The following is a 12651-nucleotide window of genomic DNA, read 5'->3' as shown; positions in this document are numbered from 1 at the left end:
GCGTGCAATTCAACATGCCCCCGCCCCGACTGACACTTCGCATCTTCGTTCTTTTCTCGGTCTCGTAAACTATTACGGGAAGTTCCTCCCCAATCTGGCAACTATGCTGGCCCCTTTGCACCTTCTGCTAAAGAAAAATCACACCTGGGTTTGGGGTCAGCCGCAAGAAACCGCTTTCCGGCGGGTAAAGCAACAATTGTCGTTGTCTGGGTTACTAACCCACTATGATCCTGGAAAGCCTTTGCTTGTCACATGTGATGCATCCCCGTATGGTATTGGGGCCGTCCTGTCCCACAAGATGGAGAACGGGGCCGAACGACCGATAGCTTTCGCCTCCCGCACATTGACTGCAGCGGAGATAAAGTACGTGCAGATCGGGAAGGAGGGCCTGGCAGTGGTTTTTGCGGTGAAACGCTTCCACCAGCACGCGTACGGCCGCCATTTCACTATCGTGACTGATCATAAGCCCCTGCTGGGACTTTTCAGAGAAAATCAGCCAATACCGCCCATTGCTTCTGCACGGATCCAGTGCTGGGTTTTGTTGCTTGCTGCATACGAGTATTCTCTGGAGCACAAACCAGGTATGCAGATAGCAAATGCCGTCGCACTGAGCCGATTGCCTTCACCGACCGGCCCCATGTCGACCCCCATGGCCGGTGAGGGTTTTGCAACCCTAAATTTTATGGACACCTTGCCTGTCACGGCATCACAGATCCGTGAGTGGACACAGATGGAGCCAGTCCTGTCAAAGGTTCGGCACATAGTCCTGTATGTTCGGTAGCATAGACAGCTCCCAGGCGAGTTGCGGGCATTTTCCTCCAAGCTGTCAGAATTCAGCGTGGAAGATGGCATCCTCTTGTGGGGGACGCGTGTGATTGTCCCGGAAAAAGGCCAGGAGCTGATACTAACAGACTTGCACAATGGGCATCCAGGCGTGACCAAAATGAAAATGTTGGCCCGGAGTTATGTCTGGTGGCCAGGCCTCGACACCGACATTGAGAAGGTGGCCCAAAACTGCTCCATTTGCCAAGAGCATCAGAAGCTTCCGCCGGCCGCGCCCCTACATCACTGGGAATGGCCAGGGCGGCCTTGGGCACGCTTGCATGCAGATTTCGCAGGCCCTATTCAAGGATCCATGTTCCTTCTACTAATTGACGCCCAGTCCAAATGGCTAGAGGTGCCTAAGATGCAGGGGACAACGTCCTGCGCAACAATTGAAAAGATGCGTTTATCGTTTAGTACGCATGGCCTCCCCGAGGTGCTGGTCACGGATAACGGCACTCCTTTCACGAGTGAGGAGTTTGCGAGGTTCACGAAGATGAACGGCATCCGCCATATCCACACTGCCCCTTACCACCCGGCTTCAAATGGGTTGGCAGAGCGCGCAGTGCAGACATTCAAAAGAGGCCTAAAGAAGCAGTCTTCCGGATCAATGGACACGTGACTGGCTCGCTTTTTGTTTACGTACAGGACCACCCCCCATGCAGTGACTGGGGTAGCTCCCGCAGAACTCCTAATGGGCCGGAGACTTCGCACCCGCCTTAGTATGGTTTGCCCGGACATTGGCGCAAAAGTACGCCGCACACAAGAACGGCAGGGACAGGGATTTTCTCGGCATCGGCCGATTCGGCAGTTTGCGCCCGGTGACCCAGTGTTCGTTTGGAATTTTGCTGGTGGTGCCCAATGGGTTCCTGGTGTAATCTTTCGCCAAACGGGCCCTATATCTTACCAAGTGCAAGCCCAGGGTCGTCTCCAGCGAAAACATGTAGACCACGTTCGGTCCAGAAGTCCATCCCCATAAAAGATTCCCCGCCCCCGGAGCTCATTTCAACAGCCGCAGAGACCAGAGACAAGGGAAGGTAGTCCTCACAATCTTCCACTGGTGCCTCACTCGAAGCCTGCGGAGGTCGTTACGTGACCAAATGGAGATAGAGACGCTGACGTGACGGAGGCAGCAGACTCTGACTCCGAGATGGAGACACAGGATGCATCATAGGGGGAATCCTCAGGTCCACGGGCCGTGGATGTACAACCGTTGCGCCGTTCATCATTGAAGCGACGGTCTCCGTCTCGTTACACGCCGCCTGATCCAGCGCCGCGTGCAAATGGTGTCCGGCCTGCGGCCAAACGAGTCCGACGCCCTCCTTCGCCAGGGTCTTCAGTGGATTCCTTGGACTTTGGGGGGGAGGGATGTTATAACCTGCCTACTTACCATTGGCTGGGGACTAATGACTATCCCACAATCCTGTGGGAGTATGAGCTTCCCCAATGAGGGGAGCGGAGAAACCACGAGTAAACTCCTAGTATAAATAAAGCTGGCCAGTTCAGGAACCAGCAGGAAGGAGTATGTAGCAAGGGAAGTTACTGCTACTGTTATGTATATATGTTATAGTAAATAAATGTTATTACTTTGTATCCTTAAAACTCGTGCTGGATTCTTCGTGGCCCTTACAAAATCCTGCCAATGCCATTTTTAGGTTCCCGATGCTGGGTTTAGGATTGGAAGTCCATTTGAAACATTCAGCCCAGGCTCTTGGTATAATTTCTCATCTAAAATACACCACCTCCAACAATACAAAACTCCTTCAGTATGAGACTGAAGCATCAACTTAGATTTTGTGCTCAAATATCTGGATTGGGTCTTGAACCCATGGCCTTCATAAGACCATAAGATATAGGAGCAGAATTAGGCCACTCGGCCCATCAAATCTGCTCTCCCATTCAATCAAGGGTGATATTTTTCTCATCCCTATTCTCCTGCCTTCTCCCCATAACCCCTGATCCCCTTATTAACCTGGAGGTAAGAGTGTTACCACTAAGTCAAGGCTGACATCTTGGAACATAAAGATATTGGCGTATTTAAAAGGCATTAAACATTTTGTGACATCTTTACTGCATGAAAATATTTTTACGAGAACTGCTTTTATCTATTCTCAGTATCCATTGGCTTTTTCTGTTATGTTCAGTACTTGGATGCGCAGGAAACCTTTCTTCAACAGGTTACTGAGCGCTATGTCCAGATTTGAGATGAAGACTCCTGCTAACCTCATCAGTGGCCGAATTTGTGTTCTAGTAAGTCAGTCGCATTAATTGAGAACTCGAACAGCTGTTTTCCAGTTAGTCCATTTCAGTGACAGGGAAACATCTGTGTCATCGGACTCGAAACGTTAGCTCTTTTCTCTTCCTACAGATGCGGCCAGACCTGCTGAGATTTTCCAGCATTTTCTCTTTTGTTGTGTACATACTGTATATGAGTGTGGGGAGTTAAGGAGATACATAACACTGTTTGTGTATGTACGTATATGTTGAGGTTGCACACTGTACATACGTACTATATGTATATGCTGTGTGTAAATGCTGTTTGTGTGCATGTGTTGTTTGCATGTGTTGTGTATGGGCTCTGTGTACAAACTGTGTGCAGATGGCTCTCAACTACAAATGACCCCTCACAACATCATCCAAAAATATGTCAGATTCCACAATTATACTGAGACCATCCAGCACTATTTCACCATCACCTCTCTTGATCTTTTCATTGCATCTGATTTGTCACAATGCTGGTCTGACATTCAATATAACCCGAAATTTCCTCCGCTTAAACACCGGTAAACCAAAATAATTCATCTTTCTCTCCTGCCACAATCTCCGTTCCTTAGCTAAGAATTTGAACTGCTCCCAAGTCACCGTCTGAGTTTGAACCATCAACAGGAACTTTCACTTCTACCTGCCAAGGGCCGTTAATGTAATGAAACATCCCAAGGTACTCACAAGCACATTACAAAGCCAAATATGACACCAACCACATAAAGGGACATTAGGTAGATGACCAAAAGATTGGTCATGGGGGTTGGTTTTAAGGAGGAAAGCCAAGGGAATTCCAGAGTTTGGGCCTATGCAACTGACGGCATGGCAAGCAGTGGTGGGTGGAGCAATTATAATTGGGAATGCACCAAAGGCTAGGTTTAGAGGAGTGCAGATATATCGGAGGGTTGTAGAGCTGGAAGAGATTACAGAGAAACGCCACCAGGGATCTGAAAACAAGGACGCTGCTTGACCTCAAACTAATGTAAGTGACCAAGAACACGTGATGGGGAATGGGATTTGCTATGAGTTAAGACACGGGCAGATGGGTTTTGGGTGAGTTCACGTTTACAGAGAGTTGAACGGAGGAGGGCTGCCAAGAATGTGTTGGAATAGTTAAATATAGAGGCAACAAAGGCATGAATGAGGGCTTGAGCAGCTGATAAGCTGAGACAGTGGCAAAGTTGAAGGTGTAACGCAGGTGGCAGGAGGGAGTGTTGGCATGAACGAGAAGTTGGAAGCTCTCTGCGGATCAAATCGAACACCAAGGTTGTGAACGGACCAGTGAACATAAGAACATAATGAATAGGAACTTGAATAAACCATTTGGCCCCTTGAGTCTGCGCTGCCATTGAATAAGATCATGGCTGATCTGACTGTGGCCTTACCTCCACTTTCCTGCCTGCCCCCCATAACCCCTGACTCCCTTGTATCTCAGTCTCTGACTGTTGCTAGGGAGAGGGATGCAGTCAGTAACTCGGAGACCGTTCACAGTATTTGTGTTATATTTGACACGAAAGCCCAACCCTATCTCCTCTTCATCAGCACGACTTCCTGATTCCAACTCTGAGTTGTTTGGCAGCACAGACATTTAATATTGCTGAAGTGAGCGACATGCCACCAAAGTTTTTCATCTTGCACTCATCAGGAAAAGTGCAAAAATGTCAAATTTCGAACAATCACAGCAATTTATGCTATAGGAGGAAAGGCCTGGCAAGTTAACTCTGAATGATTGTCAACTCCTGTGTTCCTGAATCCCTCATCATGCTGTTGTGATCTTCATACTTAACTGGTCCGATGCTCTCCAGATCAGCCTCTCATCTTCCACTGTCCATGAACTTCAATTTATTTAAACTCTGCTGCTTGTATCTTAACTTACACCAAGTCTCATTTACACATCCTCACTTGCACTGGACCATGGTGAGCATGGTCATTCTTATATTCAAATCGTTCCATGATCTTACCTCTGCTCATCTCTATAATCTCCTACAACGTTCTAAGATCGCATTTGTTTCTCCAAATCTGGTCTTTTGTGCATCCCAATTCCCTTTTGTCTCTCCATTGTCAGCTGTGCCTTCAATTGTTTGTGCTCTAACCACTGGAATTCTCTATTTAAGCTTTGACATAGCTCTGTCTCTCTCTTCTTAAGATGCTCTTTATGACAAGCATTTGATTATCAGTCTTTATCTCCTTTCATAGCTGGGCGCCAAATTCTGCCTGATAGTTCTCTTACAAAGTGCTCAGGATATTTTGCTCTGGCAAAGGAGCTAAATCAATGCAAGTTATTGTTGTTGTTTGACTGTCTATGCAGTGGAAATGCATGCATAGCAGAAGCCATTAAGCAATACATTGAAAAATTGGACTAGTGTTGCATGATGCACTTCAAACATACTCCTAATGCCTAAGCATAGATTCTTCCACACTCTCACGCATCATTTTCCAAGACGAACACTCAAAAATATAACTATCTTCTAAAACCCCTGAAAAAACAATTGCACTTTAGTCATTCTGAATGATTCAACCACATGAATAGACTCAGTCAACCCGTCAGTCTATGTTATAACTGATTCTGTTTATTGCACAGGAGTAAACACTATTTCATGCATAACTGCGCTCAATAATAAGTGCCGAATGAACACTGACTATATTTTTTCCTCTGATTAAAAAGCTCAGTATAATTGTAACTCCTTTACAGGAGCAAATTGACTCTCTGCTTTTGACCTGCAGCTCGCTGATGAGTCTCTGGACCTCGATGAAATGAGCAGTCTGAGACAGATGAAAGTGGCAAACTACAGAAAAGTTTCCAAAATGCCTGTGTGTGGAATGGCACAACCCAATCCAGAGGTTAGCAAAGCCATTCATTTCACCGTTCGCTCATTCAGATTCAGTAGGACAGCCTCAATCACACTAATGGAAAGCTCTATCCCACAGCTCCTCTATATATTCCTCAAGCATCCTGTATACATTGCATATGCTCAGGCAATATCTCGATATCTCGATATACTGTCAGCAGCTCCTTTAAATGGTGGTCGTTGCCTTATATAAAATGGTTGGTAGATCTATTTACTGCTAGGTAGATTTGCATTCGGGTTGTAACTCCTGTAAATCTTAGTTTTTAGCTCCTCAGTAAATTTGTGGACTCTATTGTGGTACAGAGCTCATCTACCTACAGCTGAACAAATCTGATATATAGGGCGGGATTCTCCGATAATCGGCGTGATCGCCGGAACCCGGCGCCAAAAACGGCGTGGATCACTCGGGCCCCCCAAACCGTGCAAACTCTCCGGCTCGGAATGGGCTAATATCAGCGTGGAAGACGGCGACCACACCCCCCCCCCAACCCGGAGAGCAGTCAAGATGGCTGCCCACCGCGCAGCCCCGAGGTTCCAGGAGCGCGACATCGAGGCGCTCCTGGACGCAGTTGAGCAGAGGAGGGAGGCCCTGTACCCTGGATAATGCCGCAGGGTCTCCTCACGTCTCAGCCGGCGCTTGTGGAGGGAGGTGGCAGATGCCGTCAGCGCTGTGGCAGTAACACCAAGGACAGGTGCCCAGTGCCACAGGAAGGTCAGTGACCTTGTCAGGGCAGCCAGGGTGAGTACCCCCCCCCCCCCCCCCTCCGATGTGCGGCACAGCCCATGCAGCGTGCAGTGGCAGGATGTGCTGCACACATCTGCCAATGTACGCACAACCGCTGGCCTGCATTTATATCCCTGCCTAACACTGTTGCCCTTTATCCCTGCCACCCACCCGCCCGCCCCCCAAAGGGGAAACGCGCACACAACAACAGGGAGCGTGAGAGGACCAGAGGGGGCCGAGCTGATGAGAGACCACTCACCGTTCATGAGGAGAGGCCCTGGAACTCGCAGGCAGACCCGAGGACCGGGAGGTTGCCGATGCAGAGGTCGGGGGCGCACCACCAAGTGAGACCCACACGGCCTGCCCCCCTTTCCCCCCTCCCCCATATCCCCCCCATATCCCCCCTCCCATACCCCTTTCCTCCATAGCCCCCTTCCCCCATATCCGCCTTCCCCATATCACCCCTCCCCCATATCCCCCTCCCCCACGTCCCCCTCCCCATATCCCCCTTCCCCCATTTCCCCCTTCCCCCATATCTCCCTCCCCATATCCTCTCCCCATATCCCCCCCTCCCCATATACCCCTTATCTCCCTTCCCCCATATCCCCCCTCCCCCATATTCCCCGATCCCCGTCTGCGTGTCTAACCATGCATGCTGTATTGTGTATTGCAGGACCAAAAGTCGAGGCACCCGCCCTCGCGGATGACGACCGCCCCCAGGATGATTCAGGGTGGCCAAGAGACAGGGAGCGGCCTGGCCCCTCCGGCATCCGACGCCCCCAGGACGCCCCAGGGCGGCCACGAGACATGGACAGACCCGGAGCACGAGGGAGACGACGCCCCCGTCTCGTGCGAGTGCGGCGACGCAGGCGGGCGGCATCCAGCAATGAGGGGGGCAGCCACAGGCCCCCGTCGCAGCTGAGCCAGGACACCCCTACCGAGGACATCGCTACCCAGGACACTGCTACCCAGGATACCCCTACCCAGGACATCCCTACCCAGGACACCCCTACCGAGGACATCGCTACCCAGGACACTGCTACCCAGGATACCCCTACCCAGGACATCCCTACCCAGGACACCCCTACCCAGGACATCGCTACCCAGGACGCTGCTACCCAGGACACTCCTACCCAGTATACCCCTATCCAGGACACCCCTGCCCAGGACACCCCTACCCAGGATACCCCTACCCAGGATACCCCTACCCAGGACACACCTACCCAGGACACCCCTACCCAGGACACCCCTACCCAGGACACCCCTACCCAGGACACCCCTACCCAGGACACCCCTATCCAGGACACACCTACCCAGGACACACCTACCCAGGACACACCCACCCAGGACACCCCTACCCAGGACACCCCTACCCAGGACACCCCTACCCAGGACACCCCTACCCAGGACACCCCTACCCAGGACACACCCACCCAGGACACCCCTACCCAGGACACACTCACGCAGGACACCCCTACCCAGGACACCCCTACCCAGGACACACCTACCCAGGACACCCCTACCCAGGACACCCTTACCCAGGACACCCTTACCCAGGACACCCCTACCCAGGACACACCTACCCAGGACACCCCTACCCAGGACACTGACGCCCAGGAGACCGCTACCCAGGACACCCCTAGCCAGGACACCCCTAGCCAGGACACCCCTACCCAGGACACCGCTACCCAGGACACCCCTACCCAGGACACTCCTACCCAGGACACACCTACCCAGGACACCCCTACCCAGGACACTCCTACCCAGGATACCGCTACCCAGGACACCGCTACCCAGGACACCCCTACCCAGGACACTGAAGGCCAGGACACCCCTACCCGGGACACTGACACAAACGACACCGACACACAAGGGATGGACCCCTGTGTCCACCCCTGGGTAAACAGGAACTGCAACCCCAGGGGACCATGGACTTCGGGTCGGATGAGGAGCACAACACAACGCCACTGCTATCTCCAACACCCTCCACCATTGCAGAGACACTCACCTCGGTTGGGCACTTTAGCGATGAGGCTTCTGGTACACTCACTGGTGCGCACACCACAGCCGTCCCGGTACAGCAGGTGGAGGTATGAGCAGCTGAGGGGCCGGGCGGTCAGAGGGCATCCCGGTGCAGGCAACCATCTGCCGCTCAGACGGGTCACGGGTTCCTGGAGTTACCACTCCCACCCATAGACCCGATGCAGCCAGCGACCCGGAGACAAGTGGAGGGGGTGACGGGCGGCTTGCGGCAGCTGCAGCTGCAGGTGGAGGAGTCCACCTGCGTCCAGGAGCTGGGAGTGGTGCCGGTCATGCGTGCCACCCGGCCGAAACTGCAAGGGCCGCGTTCACGGTGGAGGCAATGGGTGTGACGGTGTCATACATGGGAGCAGTATGCAAGGCCTGGGGCTTTCCATGCAGGCGGCGTCTGTGGCCCAAGACATGGCTGCCCGCTCACAGGAAGCCATGAGCCAGAGCCAGCGGCAGATGGCAGAGGCGCTGAATGCCGTGGCCCAGTCTCAGCAGGCCATGGCCCACTCTCTGCAGGCAGTGGTCCAGTCTCTGTAGGCCATCGCTGAGAGCATCGACGCCATTGCCCAGGTGCTGTCCGGCGTCGCCCAGACACAGACAGGGATGGCCAACTCCCTGAGCTCCATGGCTGCAAACTTGCAGATCCTTGTGGTACCAGGGCGGGTCTCCAGGACTGGCATCGCCAGGTGTCGGGGGGGGGGGGGGGGGGGGGCATGGGATGGTCTAGGCCAGGCCGCACCAGGAAACGGCCGCCAAAGGGATCCCGAGTCACAGGGCAGGAATCACAGGGGTCCACCTCCAGTTCTGCTGTACCGTCTGGGGAACCACCTAGACGTAGTCAAAGGGCCCGTAAGGCCAAACAATTAGACACTGAGTAAGTTTGCACGGGTGCAGGGCACAGATTAGTTATAGGGGCTAGGGCACGTGTATGGACTGTTTGTTATTAAATTCACTTTCACACCTACAGAAGCTGCCTCTGTGCTCTCTCCGATGCGTGCGGGGGGGGTGGTATGAGGTGAGCATCAGTGGGTGGGGTGAGGGTGGTGGGTGGGGGTGGGGGGGGTGAGGGTGGTTGGTGAGGGGGTGAGGGTGGTCGGCTGGTGCCGTGGTGTGCAGTCTGTGCCCATACTCGGCGAATCCCACGCCCGGCTAGTCAGTGAACCGGGCGGCTATCAGCCTGTCCCGTGCCCGCTGGCCCAGCCGGTAACGGTGGGCAGCCTCCCGTCCATGTCCAGTCCGTCTGTCCTGACCATTGCCATCCTCCTCATCTGGGGAGGTCTGCGCCTCGTCTTGCTGCTCCTCCCCTTCCCCCTCCTCTGCCTGCAGCACATCGCCCCTCTGCTGGGTTATGTTGAGCAGGACGCAGCAGACCACAACGATGCGGCCGACCCTATCTGACGAGTACTGGAGGGCCCCTCCAGAGTGCTCCAGGCACCTTAAGCTCATTTTTAGCAGCCCAAAGCACCTCTCTATCACACCCCTGGTCGCTGCATGGGCATCGTTGTAGCCGTTCTCCGCATCAGTCTGTGGCCTCTGTATAGGCGTCACCAGCCATGACCGCAACGGGTAACCCCTGTCGCCCAGCAACCAGCCCCTCAGCCGTGGGGGGTGTCCCTCGAACATGCCGGGGATGTAAGACTGCGCCAATACGAATGAGTCATGTACACTGCCAGGGTACCGGGCGCAGACGTGCAGGATCATCATGCGGTGGTCGCAGACCACCTGAATGTTCATGGAATAGGTCCCCTTCCTATTGGTGAACACAACCCTGTTATCCGCAGGTGGCCGCATGGCAACGTGCATCCCATCGATCGCCCCCTGGACCATGGGAAACCCGGCCACGGCAGCGAAGCCCGCTGCCCGGGCATCCTGGCTGGCCTGGTCCACGGGGAACTGGATGTGGTGGTCCGCAGTGGCATATAGGGCGTCTGTCACTGCCCGGATGCACTGGTGCACAGATGTCTGCAAGATGCCGGACAGGTCCCCACTCGGCGCCTGGAATGACCCCGTGGCATAAAAGTTCAGGGCCACCGTAACCTTGACGGACATGGGGGCGAGGGTGTCCTCCCCCAGTTCCACGCGGTGCCAGGTGCGCCATCAGGTGGCAGATGTCTGCCACGATTTACCGGCTCATCCGGAGTCTCCTCCTGCATTCCCGGTCCGTGAGGTCCTGGTAAGACGAGCGGGGCCGGTACACACGGGGCCTCCTCCGGCGTCTCCGACGTTGTGGCGCCACCACCTCCTCCTCCCCCTCCTCCTCCTCCTCGTCCTGTCGGGCAGGCAGCCCTCCAGCCTGGGTGGCTGCCACCTGCCCCTCTGCAGCACGTTGCTCTGCGGCAGCCTCCGCTGCCTCCCTGGCACCCTCCCGCTCCAGCTCCCCCAGGGCAACATGTAGAAGTGCGGCTCCCGCCACGGCGGCCAACATCGCTGGGTGATCACCAAACATGACGGCCTGCAGGGGGTGGGGGGCATAGACGATGTGTCAGCATTGCCCCCCCCGCAGCCAGGTGCCATGGGCTGCATCGTCGCGTCCACATACGCACCCTCCCCTCCACACACACCCTCCCCCTCCACACACCCTCCCCCTCCACACACACACCCTCCCCTCCAAACACACAACCCCCCCTCCACACACACCCCCTCCACACACGCACCTTCCCCTCCACACACGCAACCCCCCCTCCACACCCCCCCTCTACACATGCACCCCCCTCCACACACACATCCCCCTCCACACATGCACCCCTCCACACACCCCCCTCCACACACGCACCCCCCCTCCACACACACCCCCCTCCACACACGCACCCCCCCTCCACACACAACCCCTCCGCACACGCACCCTCCCCTCCAAACACGCAACCCCCCCTCCACACACACCCCCTCCACACATGCACCCCCCTCCACACCCCCCCACACACGCAACCCCCCCTCCACACACACCCCCTCCACACATGCACCCCCCTCCACATACCCCCGCCACACACACATCCCCTCCACACACACACCCCCCCTCCACACACGCACCCCTCCACACACACACCCTCCACACACGCACCCCCTCCACACACAACCCCTCCGCACACGCACCCTCCCCTCCAAACACGCAACCCCCCCTCCCCACACACCCCCTCCACACACGCACCCCCCTCCACCCCCCCACACACGCAACCCCCCCTCCACACCCCCCCCTCCACACATGCACCCCCCTCCACACACCCCCCTCCACACACACATCCCCGTCCACACACACATCCCCCTCCACACACGTACCCCCTCCACACATGCACCCTCCCCTCCAAACATGCAACCCCCTCCACACATACCCCCTCCACACACGTACCCCCCTCCACACACACACACCCCCTCCCCACCGACATCGGCCATGCCGACACTTTTCCTGCGGCCACCCCACGCCGTGACCTACCTCCGCGCTGTCCGGCGTCAACCATCAGAACTGGTTGACGCCATTATATAGGTGTTTTAATTTACGCTGACGTGACCCGCCCCCCCCCCCTTCCCCCCCCACGCCCGGACATCAGGACCCCCAGCTGGACATCAGGACCCCCAACTGGACATCAAGACCCCCACGAAACAAACCCAACCATCCAACACAGGGCTCCCCCCCCCGCAAATACTCAATGGTCAGGTCACCATTCCCCATCCCCACCGCACACACACACACACACACACCATAGAGGTATCAGGGTTATTCAACATTTCCCCCCCTCCCCTCTCCCTCACCGACATTGGGCACATTCTAAGTGTATATCTCCCCTCATTGCACCATCCTATTATCTCCCCCCCCCCCCCACCCCCACCTAATGGGGTTCCTTCGAGGCCACGCGTCCTAGAGGCTCTGCCCCCTAGCAGGGCCACCCTGGCTGTGCCACCCAGGCTGTGTTGCGTCGGGGCAGTGCCAGGGCATTGCGCCATTGCACCTCCCTGCCATGTCACTCACCG

At 55.4% G+C, this 12651-nt stretch overlaps 1 protein-coding gene across 1 annotated transcript in view; it reads left to right on the top strand.

The window, feature by feature from the left end:
* LOC140430140 (paladin-like) overlaps positions 1-12651 on the top strand; it is a 157878-nt gene that overhangs the window by 40058 nt on the left and 105169 nt on the right. Inside the window, exons 8-9 of the mRNA XM_072517649.1 lie at positions 2938-3072; positions 5809-5925. Of these exons, the coding sequence (XP_072373750.1) occupies positions 2938-3072; positions 5809-5925 (252 nt within the window). The remainder of the gene's footprint in view (positions 1-2937; positions 3073-5808; positions 5926-12651) is intronic.

The sequence above is a fragment of the Scyliorhinus torazame genome, chromosome 9 (genome assembly GCF_047496885.1).
Source record: "Scyliorhinus torazame isolate Kashiwa2021f chromosome 9, sScyTor2.1, whole genome shotgun sequence".
NCBI lineage: Eukaryota > Metazoa > Chordata > Chondrichthyes > Carcharhiniformes > Scyliorhinidae > Scyliorhinus > Scyliorhinus torazame.
The sequence above is the reverse complement of the archived record's forward strand: the minus strand, read 5'-3'. Positions and strand labels throughout refer to the sequence as shown.